Here is a 20,904-nt window from a genome sequence, read left to right as displayed (position 1 = left end):
TTTCAGTATGTTTAGGCAGTATGTTATAGCACCACTAGAAATAAGAGCTGATGCTGTGTTGTTACTGATGAATCATACTAACCTCTTGTAGAGAGTACTGTTTCCAGTATGGTAGAAGACTTTTCAGTATGTTTAGGCAGTATGTTATAGCACCACTAGAAATAAGAGCTGATGCTGTGTTGTTACTGATGAATCATACTAACCTCTTGTAGAGAGTACTGTTTCCAGTATGGTAGAAGACTTTTCAGTATGTTTAGGCAGTATGTTATAGCACCACTAGAAATAAGAGCTGATGCTGTGTTGTTACTGATGAATGAGGAAGACTGAAAAAGAAAAGAAAAACATAATACTATACAATTTTTTTTAACTGATAGATGCTTTGTGCAATATTTTATTTTTTCATGCTTTTATTATAAAATTAATCTTGATTTTCTTGAAAACCTCTACTCAGCTACAAAGTGAACAAAGACAGAATGTTAACAAAATATTGAACGATGTGAATTTCTTCTATGGGATTGCAAATGATTATTTGTTATACAAGTAAGCATAGTCAACCATGGTGAACATGATGCATTCCCACATAAATCAAAACATATATAGACTTTTAAAAAAAATAATTATGGTTTCATAATTATATAATTCATAATAATACCAAAGTTTAGCTTGGTCAAAAAGCTGTCAATAAATTATCAGGTGCACTTGCAAAACCCCAGTTCTATAAATACCTCTCCTGATGCTTTAGTTCCTGCCTTTGTACGAGATAACAGCACACTCAGAAGTCGTAGAAGTACTAATTTAAACTCATAGCTCTGGTTCCTACAAGCAACATTTTCTTTCTCCTGAAAATAATCATAGTAATATTCATATTAATCAAAAGGCTATAACTTAGAAAAATGAACATTTGAATCTATTTCAATGACCTACAAACACTATGATGAAACAAAATTTCCTGAAATTCATGTTTTATCATTTTTCAATAAATAATAGGATACAAATTATGATTGTGTTTTGATGTTTGAATTTTCCTCCATATTTGTTCATTGGTCTTAAATGAAATTAAAAGTGCAAAAAAATAATTCTACCGAAATCATTGCACAATCAATCGAGCCTTCCCTACCACTATAACTTAAACAGTACAAATAAAGCAAACATTTATTTGTACACCAGTTATTTGTACAATACTTGGATAATTGCAAGATAAACATCATTTATATAGTCCTTGAAAGACTACAGACACTTGTTTACTTGTACATATTACATTGAACCAACCTGTCCGAACAAATCTAGTTCCTTAATCAAAGCTGTCAACAAAGTGTCCAGTGCTGCTTTATCCTTTTCTTCTTCACTGTCAAGGTCAGATGTCAACATCAGTAATACCTGGTTGATATAAGTTTAAAAAAACGTAAACATTAAAGTAAACAAGGTATGCAATTCATGTAAAAATTGTTTTGCTTCATAATCCAACTGTCCACTTTTACAAATAGTGGCAATTGCCCTTCCAAATTAACATTTAGGACATATTCTTAAACGTCCCAAAATATTGAAAACATTTTGCATAACTAAATGAATAATTGAAAAAAAAAGACAGCTGTGAAAATAACAGGAAAAATCTACAGGGAAGAAAAATAAATTTAAAGTGGCCTAAAGAGAGACTAACCTGCATATAAGGAATAGCCCTAACACCTCCAACTTCTCTGATTTCTGGTAAGTAATGAAGCAATCTTTCTAGCAGTATCAGTCTCAAGCTGTGCAATCTGAAACAAAATATGAACTTGTTGAAAAACATTCATGTGCAAGCATTTAAACCCAACGATTACTTTAGTCTGTAAAAGTCAAACTATCTTACATGTTGTTCCTAGAAGTTTTTCTTTGAAACCTTATCTTCAGAACAGACGAGTGTCCATAGCTCATGTTGTCTGTTGTACTGTTCAATGTTTTTAGTTATTCCTGTTATATTCATGAATTATGACCATTATTTCTAAGGTAAGGATGAAATTCATTATAACAATTACACTTTAAATTGTAGTATACAAGTTATCTTATACATCTTAGAACTGCAAACAAATGAAAAATATTCCCCTTTCCTAGATAGTGCTGCTGCAGTCATGCATCAAAAATAAAAGTTTATATTATGCCCAATCCTATCACTGGTTTATTCCCAATTATTTGTCATTATTATAAGCAGATAATCTGATAATAAAATGAAATTTTGAATTTAGTATTTACAAATATGTTTATTGAGAACAACTATACTACAAAGTGACCCACCTTTGAGTAGCATCATAATCAGCATCTGTGTCTTGTTGTAGTGATGTACTGGGTAACCCTAGACTACTAGTCTCACTTCTGCCACCCGTCTCTCTGTCTTTGTCTCCATAAACACTACTTCTTCCACTTACTGAATGAAGATCAAATTAAATGTAGTGTTTTATCCTTTGTTAGGGGATCCTTCATTCAAACTATACACTGAGAATTTCTAATTATCGACCAGATATTTTTTACTTTACAATAGAAATTGAACAGTTGATTTTATATACTACTAAGATCAATACTACAGAAAAGTAAGTATTATTTACATTTTATAGTCAAGCCCCTATACTGCTAGTCTGAAAAGTATATATAACCTTAAGTAAAACTGTTTTCTGATAGCTAGGTATTTCTGGAGCCCTTCTGTTTAATAGTGAACTATGTTTTTCCTGTTTGAATGGTTTAACACTAGTAATTTTTTGGGGTCCCCTTTATAACTTGCTGTTTGGTGTGAGACAAGGCTACGCGTTGAAGACAGTATTTTGACCAATAATGGATTACTTTTACAAATTGTGACTTTGCTGGAAAGTTGTCTCATTGGCATTCATACCACATCTTCATATATCTATATTTACCATTTTGATCCCCAGATATTGATTCTGGAGCACTCCCGCCACTCTCTGACCCACCACTGCCTGCCTGTTCGGCTGGGGAAGTACGTAATGTAGACCCGTCTGTAGCAGCATTACTACCGTTCTCATCATCACTGCCAGGGGCTGAGGCTGTTGTGTCTGACAGAGGTCCTTGTTCAAGCTCATCATCATCCTTTTAAGAAGTCATGAATATTTATCAGTATAAAAAAACTTCAAACTCATTGACAAGTTACCATATACAGAGATAATCTTTTAAAAGAAACTATGCCTCTTGATGTCACTTTTTTCATTAAGTAGATTTCAAATAATCTTAATTTTCTAAAATTAAAATCAAACTCTCAATGTACTAATTGCTGTTTACTTGATATCCAGTGAGTTGCAAATATCGAGACATATTTAGGACTGACTGTAAAGAGTCAAAATATTGTGTATGATTATAAGAAAAACTTACAATTTGTTGAGCAGCAGCCAATCTCAAACCCTGTAAACCAAGAGATCCACTTCCAGGCTGAAAAAACCCACAATCATTGATTATTATATCATAATCAAGTTTCTCGCTACATTAAAGACCCATTGGTGGCCTTCGTCTGCTCTCTCTATGGTCGGGTTGTTGTCGATTAGACACATTCCCCATTTCCTTTCTCATTTTTATTTACAATGTTAAACAGAATTTAATTATTTTCCACCTCTACATTCTGTATCATACTTTCCACTTTAATGACAGCATACACAATTCATGGTAAGATTTTGATAAATGAAAGTAAAAAATACAAACGTTTCTTTCAAAAATAGCTCAAACAAATAAGTTTGAATCAAGCTTTGCAATTTATGCCTATATGTTATAATGTTATCCATAGTATTATCCATAGTAAAATGACACTGAGAGTAAAAAAGATGTCTCTACCATGAGTGATACCAACATGCAGTCAATCAAAATGTCAAATAAAATTAAGGAAACATAACACATACTGTGGATTCATTTATTATCCTGGGTATCAATTTTCGTGGATTGAGGAAAACTTGCATTTTCACAGATATTTGATTTCTGGGTTAAACCAGTATCTGTTTACAAAGTCTATAGAAATTATTTAATTCATTGACCATTCAAATCTATGGTTCACCTGAACCCACAAAACCAATCAAAGTTGATATCCAATGAATGATAATGAATCCCCAGTGTATGTCATACCCACCTGTTCTTGTAGACTAAGAGCAATAGCTAACTCTACCATTGTCTCGTCGTCAGCATCAGGAGGTATATCTACCATAGGAGGGAAGTTCACACCTCCTGATAACAACTCTTCTAAACCAATAGGACGTCCTGGCATAGACTGCTCTATCTCCATTGGTTCATGCTGTTCCTATACAAAATAGTCATGCAATTTTGTAATAGTATACTGCCATTTCTTAGTAGCTTCTTAAACATATGCATCTTAGAGCTGGACAACAATTTAATGTATCCACAAAACCTTATTTAATAATAAGAGCATAAGAAATTCATTCTATATCCCATAACCAGTCCAACACTATAGGTTCTGAGTAGCTATTTTTATACTTCAATGTACCCCCAAAAAATCACTTCAGAATCCCAGCATTAGAAACTAAAAAACAACACTATACATGTACATTACATAAGTCTTTTTACTGGTAGCAGAAGTCTGGAAAACATTGGAGAAATGAGCAACCTGATAATATCTTGTAATTCTACCAAATATCAAGTTTATTTCAATACACCTTTTCTGCTAAGGCAGGAAGAACAATACCAAACCTATGATCTGTTTTATCAAGAACTTAAAACTTTTAAAGCTATGGCTTTTCAGGTATTGAGATTTACTTACAACAACTTCAAACGCTTCATCTGCTTCTTGTTCTGTAGGTGGAGTTGGGGCAGGTACACGTCCTACAGGTGTATCCCCTTGATTGTCGTTGTCATCATTATCTCCATCATCATCATCACCTCCACCTGGAATATATAATGAAAAATATATAAACATAAATACTTGTAGACGATCAGGTACACGTCCTACAGGTGTGCCACCTTGATTGTCATTGTCATCATTGTCTCCATCATCATCATCACCTCCACCTGGAATATATAATGATAATTAAACATCTATACTTGTACACAACACACTACCCAGACTATTTAATGCAAGATGGTTCTCATGGTCCTACAAAACCTTTAAAGGGGCCTTCAAATTTATGTTAATGGTGTTTATCTGTTTCTTCTTACTCTAATAATCTAATTGGTAAAATCAATTGTTTTGTCTTAATTTTGGACAAAACTACTGTTTTGAAATTTCTAATTGGGAGCCTCTACAGAGAAAATCCAATGCAATTTCTTCAGGTGAAAGTTGGCAGGTGTGACAAAATCCATGACTTATCAAATTTGATGATGTATTCTTTTGCTACCTGCTTGTTTTCTTTACTGTAAATTCAGAAATTTTTGCGAGGTTTTTATTTTTGCGAATAATGCGACAGAGTTTTAAACGCAATAATTAAAACTAGCATTTTGTAATATTTTAAATGAATATATGACTTTTTCCAAAATCGTAAAAATTAAATTCGCATTTAAGTTGAAATTGACAAAATCGCAATAATAAATGCATGCAATAATTTCTGAATTAACAGTAAGTTATTTCATATAAGCACTGATGTGCAAATCTTGACTTTTATAATATTTTTCATTATTTTCCTTATCTGGGCAATATTGCCTTTCCATATGAAAGAAGGACAAAAGCTTGCTACTGCTGATCAGCAGATCTAACATTATAAGGCTAAAAAATATCAGTGAATTCTTATATGCAATTAGGTTCAATTTGTATTCTTTTAAAACCAACATATGCTCAAATAAGTTTTTCATTACCCTTGATCTTTTGTTCATGAAACATACAATATCCTTGACCTTGTTTTCATGGTTTTGTACCAAATTCATAATACAGTGATCCCAATAACAGATAGATGAAGACCCAACACTACAGGGAGATAACTCTGTTAAATCAGCTAAACGTTTTAATTACGTTGCCTTGTTAAGGGAATATCAAGCTTCTCAAAATGAGTGTTTGTCAAACTTCTATATAACCAGTATACTTTTTCTGATAAATTGGTTGGGTCAAATTTTTAGAAATTTTTATATTTTTGTCAAAGGGGTAAAGTAAATACTTTGCCAAAATTTTATGAAAATTAAACGAGTCAAATTGATTTTAGTGAAAGTGTTGGGTACCACCTAAAGCTCCTAGAACTTCATTGTGTAAGGGATTTAATTAGAAACACTCAAACTCTATAAACAGACAGAAGATGAATCTATCAAGATAGAATATTTACCTGGAGAACTACATCTAGGTGGTGATGGTATAAAGACACGCCTCCTTCTGTGTCTGGGTCTCAGAGATCTAATGATGGCTTGTTTACAGGCAAAACTCACTGTCTGTACCTAATAATCAATACAAAATTACTGTCAAGTATTATTCAATGATAATTTACATGTATCTCTTTATTTCAACATCAACTTCAATCAACATAAGAGACCATGTGAGATATGCCTTGTATTGTGTATTAAAAATAAAAAGTTTCCTTTAAGCACAAAATAAACTATCATAGGAAAGGAAGACTTTCCATAGTTCTATGTAATATATTATTTTAGTCAATATTTATTTTCATGAATTGAGAAAAAATTGCATTTTCATGGATATCTTACTTCATAGTTTTGCCAAAGTATGCATACAAGCCTATAGAAAATATTCACCTGTACACAGGAAAACCATAGGAATTGGTATCCCCAGAATAATAAAGTATCTAAAATGTAACATCAATCAATGTTTAAGTGTATTATCAATATTTAATTTTGCAAAGTAATTTATGTTCTGAAGAAACTAAAAGTATACTTACAGGACTCATTAAGAACCTAACATACAACTTGGTGGCCAGGTTAGCTGTATCAAGGTCACATAGAGTAAAGGCATTGATTATCTCAACAAGGGCACTAACTGTGGCATCCACATGGGAAAGTCCTGAAAATAATACAAGCTTCTTTATTTTCTCCTTTTTTTCTTCTAAAAAATATTTCATCTAAGAAATGGGGCTATCAAGCTAAACCTCTCCTCCATTATTTTAAATATTATTCTTTTTCATTTCATCATTAATCAACTCAATAAGACCTCTGTTGGTTTTGGCCTGCATATAAGTAACTATACATCATGGTCAAAATAATTAATATACTAGCTTAAAAATGAATCTTTCTGCAGAAATTGGCTCAAGATATTCATGTGTAAAATATTGATTACAGTAACCTTATTTCAGAGTTAACCTTTGTCACAAATTAGGATGGATCTACTGATATCATTCCTCTTTAATTTTAACTACAATAAATCTTCAAAACTGTGTTAGAGTAAAGTAAAGGTCAAAGTGACCTAATTTTCCAGGTAGATCTTAGTCACTAATGAAACAATTCCTCTTAAAAGGTACAAAATCATGTATCTAAATGCATCTGTTTTTCAAAATAACTTTTAAGAAAATGTAGAAATAACTATTGTTCAATGTATATGTGAAAAGTTATAAGTCAAAACTACAAATCAATTACCAGGTAAGCAGACAGGTGCTAGCATAGAATTAGCAGGTTTAGCACTGTGTAACTTCCAGAATGCTTCAGTCAACATGGTGACAAAGTGTTTATCTTTAGCATCTGATACAGACCAGCTAGCTGTCACTTCCTTCTCTTCCTCTAAATCTGTCACTTCCAAAACTGAAAATTATACAAGTAATGTAAAACAACAGGAGGGATATATCATAAATTTAGAATCAAGGAATGTTAAAATCCAAAGAAATACATGTTGTTAAAAGCTTAAATACTTACAAATTACACATATAGAATTGACAATGGAAATAGGGAATGTGTCAAAGAGACAACAACCTGACCAAAAAGCAGAAAATAGCCCAATGCCATCATTGGGTCTTCAACACTAATCCTGCACATGGAGGCAGCTTCAGCTGGCCCCTATTAAAATACAGATAATTAACTCTTTTCACTGGCAATAAAAATTAACATCCCTTCTTAATAAAACAACTCATACAAATTGAACTTTGATCCAAAGGAGAATTAGGGAATCAGCAAATATATTACAAACAATAATTCTTTAGAATAATTAAGCACTAACCTTCCTCCTTTGCACTGGTTCCTGTTTCAGCAAATTTGACTAGATTACTTGCTCTTGCAACTGCTACAGATCTGGCAGTAACCAGTAGTCTCTGATAGGCTTCCACATCCAAATCTAGCTCTTCTTTAGACAAACTGTCCATTACATGAACTAACTGGGCCTGATCCTGAAAATATACATCCAAACATCTTTCTAACACTTTACTGAAACTGACTAACATCTAATATAAGTCTGATTTAAAAGTTTATGGTACTTTTATAAGGCAGTTTTGCATTAGATAAAAATGGCCAATCTGTATCTGTTATTTCTGTATCCTTTAATCATTTAGCTACTTTTCTTGATTCTCTTTTTGTGCATTTTTCTGTTTATTTTTCACCCTTTTTTTGTTGGCATATTATGTAAACCCCATTTCAATTTTCAGAGAATTTAATGTAATAGGCAATTTATGATTTACTTTTATAAATTGTTACTTGGATGGAGAGTTGTCTCATTTGCACTCATACCACATCTTCCTATATCTATAGGCATATACAAGTATCTTAAAAACCTAATAAATTAAAGGTGAAACAATACCTTGTGGTTGTAATAAGAAGCAGTATTAGGGAACAATGAAGCCATCAATGACTTGGTATGCTGCTGTACACTTGGTGGTGTTGGTAGAGTCAATAACTTTGTAGCTATAGTCAGTGCTGTCTCTCTTGTAGGGTCCTATAATAAATAAGTTATAAATAAATTTTACACAGGGACTTCATAAATGATTTTAATTATTTTGAGCCATCATAAGTATAAAAGCATGAAGAAAGTACATATTAATGTATTGATTTATTGTCTTGTTCTTCATTACAAAATAGAATAAGGGAAAAAATATATATATAGCAACGTTTGCTATCAAATGATGAGAACTGGATGGACTAAGTATATACTTGTACCATCTTTTTTGTTGTGAAAATACCTATGAACTTCAGAAGTGGTTTTACCTACACTAACAATTCGTAAATTCAAAAAAAAATCACCATGGTCTGATGTGTTTAAATTTCAAGGAATATTTATGCATAAATTAATAAAAAAAAATTATATGCATCAAGTTCTGTATATGTAATTTGATAAAGTGCTGATGTCAAATATGTTCAGCGTGTTTTATAGACAATTCCAAATACCTTGTCACTGGCTGATGTATTTACAAATGCTCCATCTAAAACTTCCAATGCACTTCCTAGTAATCTGTAATGAAAAATACATATTTGTAGAAAATGGATACAAGACCAACTTATTACAGCAAAATGCATTGAGTGTGTAGGTAAAGGTAATATCCTTTGTTAGCTTGCTTAATAGCTGAACTGTGAAGTCATTATTAGGTTAGGTAAACTACCCTTCTTTCAGATTTGACTAGTCAGATAGATAACCAATTTATATGTCTGTTAGATAAGACTACTCCAAAAGGAGAGTAATATACATTAACCTAATAATGACTTCACAGTTTACCTAACAAGCAAAAACTAACCAAAGATTCTACCTAAACCTTCATACTCAATACATTCTGCTGTAAAAGATTGTATAACATATCAGTATATATTAGTTTGTATAGTATAAACAGCAGTTTCAAACTTTAAATTTCATGTGAAACCACATTAAAAATCAACAAAACCCATAAATTACCTCAAGGTAGTGATTTATCATGGTCCACATGTGTATCCATTAAGCGTGGTGTATTCAGGACAATATTACATATGAAATCAAACAGTGAAGTACTAATTCAGCAGTTCATGCAATACGTCTGAAGTAATGTTACAAAAATAGTTGTTATGACATTGTCAAAGATATAAATAGAATGTGAAAGTGAAAAAAGAGTTTAGTTGAGTTAAAGGTAAAAGTTAGTCAATAAAGTTATTAACAATGTGGTTAGCTGCTTTTCACACATCTCATGGAGGTTTCTAGTGCTATTGTTGTAGAAATGATGAAAGTATAACTGTATCAATTCAACTGGCTTCACTTAAATAACATGTGTAAGATTTGTTGCAAAATTAAAAATGACTACAAACCTGTCAGCACATGTCAGTGGTAGGGGTGCAAATGACACTGTTTCACTTTCTGTCACCGTGACAACACCTTGTTGTTGTAAAACTTTAGAAACTGAGGATTCTGGGAATTCGTCTGTCTCCTCAGGCCACCCAAAGGATTCCTTTGTTTTTACATAAACTTTAATGGAGTCCATCATTGTTACACCTCCTGAGTCAGCACTAGCTCCAACTAGTAATAAGTAAAGAGAACTTTTATACCATTTAAAAATTGATCTTATTTATCTCACTAATCAGATGATTTTTTTTAACAGCTAGATATTCAAACTAAGAGATCAATTCAAAATTTCAATTTTGTTTTGATTACGAAGAACTTTCTTTCATGAAGAACATATAAATAATAGCTCTGAAGTATTTTATTTCCAAAATTTAAATACATTTAGATAAAATTATTTTTTTTCTCATCAAAACTGACTTACTCTTCTATCAAACTTGCTAGAATACTTATTGTTAAACATTCAAGTCTTACATTCTTTCTTGCTGTAAACAAACTTATTTTCGCGGATACTTAATTTTGGGTTTGGCCCCAACTAGACCACTTTGCAGCTATTTGATTTCGTGATTTTCTAATTTACTTGAGGTGTTTAAATCAGAAAAGATCCAAAATATACATATTGGTGACTCTTTAAATTCACGTTATTTTGCTACTCACAAAGTTGCAAAAATAAGTTGGTTTACAGTATTTCACTTTATACATATTTCTGACATCATAATTATATAATTTGCCTTTAAGCAAATTAAGCTATATAAATAATACATAAAAGCTGATACAAACCAAAGAGAGTGACTTTTTTATCTGCAGTCAATGATTCTTCTCTTGTGAAGGGCAAATCATACCATCTAGCTTTAGTCATAGTTACCTACAACACAACATTGTACTTTTTTAAATTGGCTCAATTGATGAAACAAAAGCAGCAAAATAATTCTTTATAAACCATATAATCAAATTGATCGTTTCACATAGCAGTTATTTGCTTATATAGAAACAAAATTGTCATTTAAAAAAAACCACTTGCACAGAATGACTACATATAATAACAAAAATGTGTCCATAGTACACAGATGCCCAACTTGCACTATCATTTTCCATGTTCAGTGGACCGTGAAATTGAGGTCAAAATTTTAATTTGGGATCTAAATTACATATCATAGGGAACATGTGTACTTAGTTTCAAGTTGATTGGACTTCAGCTTCATCGAAAACTACCTTCACCAAAAACTTTAACCTGAATCTGGACGAAAGGACACACAGACGGACAGATGAACAGACGTACAGACCAGAAAACATAATGCCCCTCTTCTATCGTAGGTGGGGCATAAAAATCAAAGTTCAAAATTGTCAGTACATGATGTTTACTTACTGGGACAGTTCTACTAAACATCTCCAGATAAGATGGGACTCTCTCGATACTCTGTGTACCAATCTGTACACGTAATCCAACCATCACATTAGTGGCATTTGTATTGTTAATCTCTATAGTAAATCCAGCAGGCTGGAAAATAACAAATAATTACATTTAAATAGGTTTTTTTAATTAGCTTTTCCTGACTATCTAAAAAAATTCTTTGAGAAAATCTAATTTTTAATCAATATTTGATCATTACACATTTTACTTTTTGTTCATTAAACAATGAATGTATCCATGAAGATTTTTGAACATTTATAATCTAAGAATTGTTTGTATTTTTAGGTATATTTGTTTGATGGTTTTGTAAAAGTCTAAATACATGTTGAAAGAAAGTTTGAACTTTGTTGTACATTATTTTGTTGTTAACCTTTCTAAAATTTGTTAAATATTCTGTAAGGTTTGATATTAATGTCAACAGGACTTTAAAAAAGATTTATTTGTACATATTACATATCGTTTTAAAAAGAACATAAATACACTGTAATTGTCCCTGACTAAATGATATCTTAATTTTTTTCACCATACAACCATACCTTTGTGCTTGCCACATACATCCCGATAGCTGTCAGCCTATGTTTTATCTGCTGTGTATTATACAACTGTAATAAATCGTTTCCTCCAAACTCAATGTCATTTGTCTGATAACAATGTTCAAAAAAATCAACAGGGAATGACACAGATCCTGTTGTATGTCCTGATCTGGTAACCTTCTTCTTCTTAGCTGGCTTGAGTACAGCTATAGGACTTTGTGGTTGTAGATAGGGAGAAAGCCAATAACAAGTGTTCTCTGTGTTGGCCATGTAGATTCTTAAACTTCCATCTTCACATAGTAAAATCATGGTAGTTCTTTGCTGTTAAAAGAATGATTATTTACAGTAGAATCATGTTGGTTCTTTGCTGTTAAAAGAATGATTATTTACAGTAGAATCATTGTTGTTCTTTGCTGTTAAAAGAATGATTATTTACAGTAGAATCATTGTTGTTCTTTGCTGTTAAAAGAATGATTATTTACAGTAGAATCATGTTGGTTCTTTGCTGTTAAAAGAATGTTTATTTACAGTAGAATCATGTTGGTTCTTTGCTGTTAAAAGAATGATTATTTACAGTAGAATCATTGTTGTTCTTTGCTGTTAAAAGAATGATTATTTACAGTAGAATCATTGTTGTTCTTTGCTGTTAAAAGAATGATTATTTACAGTAGAATCATGTTGGTTCTTTGCTGTTTAAAGAATGATTATTTACAGTAGAATCATGGCGGTTCTTTGCTGTTTAAAGACCGATTATTTACAGTAGAATCATGGAGGTTCTTTGCTGTTTAAAGAATGATTATTTACAGTAGAATCATGGCGGTTCTTTGCTGTTTAAAGAATGATTATTTACAGTAGAATCATGTTGGTTCTTTGCTGTTTAAAGAATGATTATTTACAGTAGAATCATGGCGGTTCTTTGCTGTTTGAAGAATGATTATTTACAGTAGAATCATGGTATTTTTTTGCTGTTAAAAGAATGAGTGTTAAAAGCTAGCAAGGTTATTGATTTGATATTCATTACTTTTGCTAATTTTAATTACAGTAAAAATGACACATTTTGGTATCAGACATATGTGTCCCTCATCAATTATTCAACGTTTGAAGGTAGAAAAATTGTTAAAGTTAAATAAAAGTTAAATAGAGTTATATATGTCAAAAAAGTTTTTTAATTTTAAAGCCTTGATTTTTACATCCCAAATACGCAAAATAGATGAACTAGATTTTTGAGAAATTTGACAAAATTGTCCACATTTTAACCAAATTTAGGGCTAGGTTACATGCAGTGCAGGCGTCAACAAACAAAATATACCAGTCAGATATATAAAATGTTATAACAAACTCTTTTATGGATTTTAAACAAGCCTATTTCACAAGCTACAAGGTAACAATTCTCAAGAAAACATGTCACCCTATCCGGACACATTATTTTGACTCAGAACAAACAAATCTTTGCTCTTATTCAAATTGAATATGCAACTATGAGACCAGGGAGGCAGTTTGACTCATTTAAAAGCATCTCCTATATTATATAATATGGTCAACCACTGGTTTGTTTTATACACCTCTCATTCCTACCTGATCTGAATTGGATGCTGTGTGTCTGATAGCCACAACATCTTGAATCTGCAAAATACAACAACTTAAACTGTTAATATTAACTTCATAATGGCCTACAAGTATCTAACCTCTTATGTGGTACTGATATTTAATAAAAAAAAAAATTGTGTGCAGGTAAACATATCTATTATTAAAAACACTTAAGGATGATTTTATCCAAAGTTTCAATTTATTTTTTCTACACAAAGATCCATAGTAAAAATGCAGAAATGCCTTGTCTGTGTAATTGATAACCCCTATTAATCAGCATATAGATAGTTTATGAAATGTTCAGTCTTCATGACAAAACTTTAATTTCTACAGACTCGGAGTCCAATTTTTGAAAGATTTATGTTATATTCTGTTGTCCTGAAGAGATGACTTTTACAGGCACGAAAGCAATTTTACGGGGCTAGGCTGCTGAGCCTGCCGTTAAAAGTGAAGACTGAATGTTAAAAAGAGGACATCTTCAAATGACAAGAGTCCTACTCAAGAGCCAAAATCAAAATCTGTGTATTTTAAAATGATTTAAAGACAACATATTTTAAATAACCTTGGCTTTTGCAGGAACAACTTTAATTTCCTGGACCAACATAGCATCAGGTTTGATCATAAGGACTACAGGATTGTTGGTGCTCTGTGTCATACAGTACATTAGTCCCACATGACCAGGAACCTCGGACCATTGGACTAAAGGCTGACTATTGTTGCTACCTTTGCTGGTCCCATTACTGAAATAAATTGAAAATAATTGCAGAGCATACATGAATGTATTTATTTTCTAAAGTAGGAGCCCAAGAAAAAGGAAGATTAAATCAAGAAATCAAGAAATTACTGTAAACCAACTTATTTCGAGACCTTGCGAGAAGAAAAATAACGCGTTTTTAAATCGTCGCGAATATGTATCACTTGGGTCTTTTCTTATTTTTATAAAATTATCTCAAGTAAATTAGAAAATCGCAAAATTAAATAGCCGCGAAGTGGCCTACATAGGACCAGACGCGAAATAAAGTATTCGCGAAAATAAGTTGGTTTACAGTATTTGGTCGCTTCTGATTCTAAAGGGCTATGGGTAATTTAAGTTGCATACCCCTAAATTACAATAATGTTACTTCATTGGTTGGATTCAATTGTTATGAAAATATTGAACCAAACTTTTTAAATATTACCTAGATTCATTAGATTCTAAAATGATGAATTCAAACACATTCATACCTACTTTTTAAATCAAAGTGTAAAATGCAACAATAAAACTGGTAGTTCATTTGATATAAAACATTGTTTGTTATTTATTCATTTACAATTTATTTACCAGAATAGCTCAAATAAAATCACATAATCAATTATAAATGTAAAAGCAAAAGTCATATTGACTCCAATATCTATGGAGTTTCAAACTAATATTCAGCAACTGAAACAAACATTTGTATTGTGAGGAGCAGTATGCTGAAGTATAATCCCTTCGTAAATTTTACAGACTCCTATCATGAGTTGGTTGACAGTTATAAAATAACCGTTTCACAGATGATATCAAGTTGTTCCTTATGTTGTACCTACAATCCCCTTCCCTTTTACAAATGTGATCTACTCAATAAGACTATTTACTATTTATAACATAAGCAACACGAAGGGTGCCACATGTGTAGCAGGATCTGCTTATCCTTCTTGAGCACCTGCCATTGCCTCTTTTTTGTTGGGGTTTGTGTGCTTGGTCTTTGGTTCTCTATGTTGTGTCTTGTGTATGTTTATTTGTCTGTTTCTCTTTTTCTTTTTTAGCCATGGTGTTATCAGTTTATTTCCCATCTATGAGTTTGACGGTCCCTTTGGTATCTTTAACCACTCCTTTTTTACATGTTAAACTTATCTACTAACAACCTACCTTTTAAGACTAATCTGGAACAAGAGAGATGTTACTGACAAGTCTTTTGTTACTGTGGCGGCAAAGCTTTTTCCTGAAAAAAAAATGAAAAAAATAAGATCATACAAATTAATATCTTACCCTGAATTTGTTTTAATTCTTATGGTAGCAGATCTAGATCAGTGACACAAAAACTAAATTTATGAGTAAATGTGCAAAACTACTGAGACAAAATAAGAATGTCCATAGAGCATATATGCCCCAGGATTTTCTCACTGTGTTGAAGACCCATTGTTGGCCTTCGGCTGTTTTCTTCTCTTTGATAGGGTTGTTGTCTCTTTGACACATTCCTCATTTCTATTCTCAATTTCATTATAAGATGTGGAACCCCCCCTTTATTTTTGGAAGATCAATGCATTTGAATGGGGACATATAGTTGGACCCCCCCCCCCCCCCCCCCTTTGTCCTGGGTTAGGAACCCCCCTTTTTAAAATGGCTGGATCCGCCCCTGGATAGATCAATGATGACAATTTTTCAATGAAGGACTCTAATAAGCTAGCATCTTTCAGCAACATCTCAATTACTCCGATGTTAAACACTTATCTTTGATACATCTTTATTATTGCTCCATTTAAGTTTTACGTATGATATATATAAACCTCATAAAAATCACTCTTAAATATGATTATCTCTCTTCAGATCAAATCTAAGATATGAATCCAAACTAAAGTTATGTTAATTTACCTTGAGAATAACTGAAGAACAGTAGTTGTAATGCATGAGAATAATTGTTAATTTACCTTGAGAATAACTGAAGAACAGTAGTTGTAATGCGTGAGAATAATTGTTAATTTACCTTGAGAATAACTGAAGAACAGTAGTTGTAATGCGTGAGAATAATTGTTAATTTACCTTGAGAATAACTGAAGAACAGTAGTTGTAATGCATGAGAAGAATTGTTAATTTACCTTGAGAATAACTGAAGAGCAGTAGTTGTAATGCATGAGAATAATTGTTAATTTACCTTGAGAATAACTGAAGAACAGTAGTTGTAATGCATGCGAATAATTGTTAATTTACCTTGAGAATAACTGAAGAACAGTAGTTGTAATGCGTGAGAATAATTGTTAATTTACCTTGAGAATAACTGAAGAACAGTAGTTGAAATGCGTGAGAATAATTGTTAATTTACCTTGAGAATAACTGAAGAACAGTAGTTGTAATGCGTGAGAATAATTGTTAATTTACCTTGAGAATAACTGAAGAACATTAGTTGAAATGCATGAGAATAATTGTTAATTTACCTTGAGAATAACTGAAGAACAGTAGTTGTAAAGTGTGAGAATAATTGTTAATTTACCTTGAGAATAACTGAAGAACAGTAGTTGTAATGCGTGAGAATAATTGTTAATTTACCTTGAGAATAACTGAAGAACAGTAGTTGTAATGCATGAGAATAATTGTTAATTTACCTTGAGAATAACTGAAGAACAGTAGTTGTAATGCATGAGAATAATTTACCTTGAGAATAACTGAAGAACAGTAGTTGTAATGCGTGAGAATAATTGTTAATTTACCTTGAGAATAACTGAAGAACAGTAGTTGTAATGCGTGAGAATAATTGTTAATTTACCTTGAGAATAACTGAAGAACAGTAGTTGTAATGCGTGAGAATAATTGTTAATTTACCTTGAGAATAACTGAAGAACAGTAGTTGTAATGCGTGAGAACAATTGTTAATTTACCTTGAGAATAACTGAAGAACAGTAGTTGTAATGCGTGAGAATAATTGTTAACTAACCTTGAGAATAACTGAAGAACAGTAGTTGCAATGCGTGAGAATAATTGTTAATTTACCTTGAGAATAACTGAAGAACAGTAGTTGTAATGCGTGAGAATAATTGTTAATTTACCTTGAGAATAACTGAAGAACAGTAGTTGTAATGCATGAGAAGAATTGTTAATTTACCTTGAGAATAACTGAAGAACAGTAGTTGTAATGCATGAGAAGAATTGTTAATTTACCTTGAGAATAACTGAAGAACAGTAGTTGTAATGCATGAGAAGAATTGTTAATTTACCTTGAGAATAACTGAAGAACAGTAGTTGTAATGCATGAGAAGAATTGTTAATTTACCTTGAGAATAACTGAAGAACAGTAGTTGTAATGCATGAGAAGAATTGTTAATTTACCTTGAGAATAACTGAAGAACAGTAGTTGTAATGCATGAGAAGAATTGTTAATTTACCTTGAGAATAACTGAAGAACAGTAGTTGTAATGCATGAGAAGAATTGTTAATTTACCTTGAGAATAACTGAAGAACAGTAGTTGTAATGCATGAGAAGAATTGTTAATTTACCTTGAGAATAACTGAAGAACAGTAGTTGTAATGCATGAGAAGAATTGTTAATTTACCTTGAGAATAATTGAAGAACAGTAGTTGTAATGCATGAGAAGAATTGTTAATTTACCTTGAGAATAACTGAAGAACAGTAGTTGTAATGCATGAGAAGAATTGTTAATTTACCTTGAGAATAACTGAAGAACAGTAGTTGTAATGCATGAGAAGAATTGTTAATTTACCTTGAGAATAACTGAAGAACAGTAGTTGTAATGCATGAGAAGAATTGTTAATTTACCTTGAGAATAACTGAAGAACAGTAGTTGTAATGCATTAGAATAATTGTTAATTTACCTTGAGAATAACTGAAGAACAGTAGTTGTAATGCATGAGAATAATTGTTAATTTACCTTGAGAATAACTGAAGAACAGTAGTTGTAATGCATGGGAATAATTGTTAATTTACCTTGAGAATAACTGAAGAACAGTAGTTGTAATGCATGGGAATAATTGTTAATTTACCTTGAGAATAACTGAAGAACAGTAGTTGTAATGCATGAGAATAATTGTTAATTTACCTTGAGAATAACTGAAGAACAGTAGTTGTAATGCATGAGAATAATTGTTAATTTACCTTGAGAATAACTGAAGAACAGTAGTTGTAATGCATGAGAATAGTTGTTAATTTACCTTGAGAATAACTGAAGAACAGTAGTTGTAATGCATGAGAATAATTGTTAATTTACCTTGAGAATAACTGAAGAACAGTAGTTGTAATGCATGAGAATAATTGTTAATTTACCTTGAGAATAACTGAAGAACAGTAGTTGTAATGCATGAGAAGAATTGTTAATTTACCTTGAGAATAACTGAAGAACAGTAGTTGTAATGCATGAGAAGAATTGTTAATTTACCTTGAGAATAACTGAAGAACAGTAGTTGTAATGCATGAGAATAATTGTTAATTTACCTTGAGAATAACTGAAGAACAGTAGTTGTAATGCATGAGAAGAATTGTTAATTTACCTTGAGAATAACTGAAGAACAGTAGTTGTAATGCATGAGAATAATTGTTAATTTACCTTGAGAATAACTGAAGAACAGTAGTTGTAATGCATGAGAATAATATACAGACACTCCACCACCTGCTACGTTACCATTAGTCTCCTAGAAGTACATGTAAATCATTATAAAATAATTAGGGTTATTGCAATAAAACTGATGCAGAACAGTAGGAAGGTACTTCAAAAATACTGCAACACCTCAATTACATTTTTAAGTAGTTTTGGTTATTTTCTTTGGTTACATCTTCTGACATCAGACTTAGACTTCTCTTGAACTGAATTTTAATGTGTGTAGTGTTATGGGTTTACTTTTCTACATTGGCTAGAGGTATAGAGGGAGGGTTGAGATCTCACAAACATGTTTAACCCCGCCACATTTTTGCGCCTGTTCCAAGTCAGGAGCCTCTGGCCTTCGTTAGTCTTGTATTAATTTAATTTTAGTTTCTTGTGTACAATTTGGAAATTAGTATGGCGTTCATTATCACTGAACTAGTATATATTTGTTTAGGGGCCAGCTGAAGGACGCCTCCGGGTGCGGGAATTTCTTGCTTCATTGAAGACCTGTTGGTGACCTTCTGCTGTTGTTTTTTTCTATGGTTGGGTTGTTGTCTCTTTGACACATTCCCCATTTCCATTCTCAAATTTATTGCATTTTGTACATACAAAACAGCATACAATCATAAATCATCAAAATTCAATGCCAAAAAACAAACTTCCCTTTGTATAATCCCATTTCAATTTAAATGGACGATATAACTAACTAACACTTTCCTTTGGTCTCCAAAAAGTACATTTATATAAACATACTCTACAACATCTTTATAGTGGGGGAAAATCATTATTATATAACTATTTATATCTATACTCCCTTTTGCATCATTTATAAAATGAGATAACTTTTACTAATTTTCAAAAACACTTTTAAAATAACCAGATAATATTTTAAAAGGACATGTTCTCATTTAAAACATTCTGATTTGAATCACTCTTGAGAATAGTGAATGATTTTTTGAAAATTCAATAACTTTAACCTATAATGGTTTAATTTTTAAATTGTTATTTGGATGGAGAGTTGTCTCATTGGCACTCACACCACATCTTCCTATATCTATATAGATCAAATCCATTGAAAACTTTCAACAATCTAAAGAAGAAGAAAATCACACAACAAAATTGTGACCAAAAATCTTTGTGCAATAAAAAATTAACAGCTTTATTTGAAAGTCATTCAAGTAATAGAACTAACCTTTAAATCATCATGGTTGATTTCTAACACATTAGTGATATAGAATGGTCCATGTTTAGCACTGCTGGTCTCTTCAAGGACCTGGGTGTAAATATATCCAGTAGAGGCCATGAGGACCATGTGACACCCATCTTCTGTGGTGACAAAGGTAGCGTCTCTAATCTTACCACTTGGCAGTAAGAAGAAATATTGTGGACTCAGAGCATCAGATCCAAGATTGTATATCTGTAACAGCAAATTGATAAAAGTTGTAACAACAAGACAATCAATTTCACAACTTCTGCATACAACTTTTAAATAAACTGTTATCACAGAGATATGTCTCGCCTTTTTGTAATTTTGGCAATGAATTGTGCCAATTAATGCTAATACAATTGCAAACCAAATATCAATGACCTACCACAAGTGGATCCCCATAAATTGACCTAATCACAAACTAATACATGTAATGAAAGCAAACCATTCAAAGTCGATAGACCATGACTGAGGGGGCGGAGCCAAATAATCTCCATGGCAATGAGATGTGACAATGCTAATACATCTGCATACCAATTATCATTGATGTACCACAAGTGGATCTCCATAAACTGACCTAATCACAAAGTAATACATGTAAAGTAAGCAAACCATTCAGTCAATAGACCATGACTGAGGGGGCGGAGCCAACAAATCTCCATGGCAATGAGATGTGGCAATGGTAATACATCTGCATACCAATTATCATTGACGT

At 31.9% G+C, this 20,904-nt stretch overlaps 1 protein-coding gene across 1 annotated transcript in view; it reads right to left on the bottom strand.

The window, feature by feature from the left end:
* LOC134707922 (E3 ubiquitin-protein ligase UBR4-like) overlaps positions 1-20,904 on the bottom strand; it is a 117,753-nt gene that overhangs the window by 54,880 nt on the left and 41,969 nt on the right. Inside the window, exons 46-70 of the mRNA XM_063568088.1 lie at positions 20,175-20,399; positions 18,947-19,031; positions 15,543-15,615; positions 14,217-14,394; positions 13,643-13,690; positions 12,071-12,388; positions 11,490-11,621; positions 10,904-10,988; positions 10,093-10,300; positions 9,211-9,274; positions 8,627-8,761; positions 8,054-8,219; positions 7,480-7,641; positions 6,789-6,910; positions 6,225-6,333; positions 4,939-4,986; positions 4,739-4,815; positions 4,094-4,261; positions 3,352-3,408; positions 2,883-3,072; positions 2,269-2,398; positions 1,658-1,754; positions 1,270-1,377; positions 726-839; positions 204-323 (exon numbers count right to left, since the gene is read on the bottom strand). Coding sequence (XP_063424158.1) covers positions 204-323; positions 726-839; positions 1,270-1,377; positions 1,658-1,754; positions 2,269-2,398; positions 2,883-3,072; positions 3,352-3,408; positions 4,094-4,261; positions 4,739-4,815; positions 4,939-4,986; positions 6,225-6,333; positions 6,789-6,910; positions 7,480-7,641; positions 8,054-8,219; positions 8,627-8,761; positions 9,211-9,274; positions 10,093-10,300; positions 10,904-10,988; positions 11,490-11,621; positions 12,071-12,388; positions 13,643-13,690; positions 14,217-14,394; positions 15,543-15,615; positions 18,947-19,031; positions 20,175-20,399 — 3,219 coding nt within the window. The remainder of the gene's footprint in view (positions 1-203; positions 324-725; positions 840-1,269; positions 1,378-1,657; positions 1,755-2,268; positions 2,399-2,882; positions 3,073-3,351; positions 3,409-4,093; positions 4,262-4,738; positions 4,816-4,938; positions 4,987-6,224; positions 6,334-6,788; positions 6,911-7,479; positions 7,642-8,053; positions 8,220-8,626; positions 8,762-9,210; positions 9,275-10,092; positions 10,301-10,903; positions 10,989-11,489; positions 11,622-12,070; positions 12,389-13,642; positions 13,691-14,216; positions 14,395-15,542; positions 15,616-18,946; positions 19,032-20,174; positions 20,400-20,904) is intronic.

The sequence above is a fragment of the Mytilus trossulus genome, chromosome 2 (assembly GCF_036588685.1).
Source record: "Mytilus trossulus isolate FHL-02 chromosome 2, PNRI_Mtr1.1.1.hap1, whole genome shotgun sequence".
Lineage (NCBI taxonomy): Eukaryota > Metazoa > Mollusca > Bivalvia > Mytilida > Mytilidae > Mytilus > Mytilus trossulus.
The sequence above is the reverse complement of the archived record's forward strand: the minus strand, read 5'-3'. Positions and strand labels throughout refer to the sequence as shown.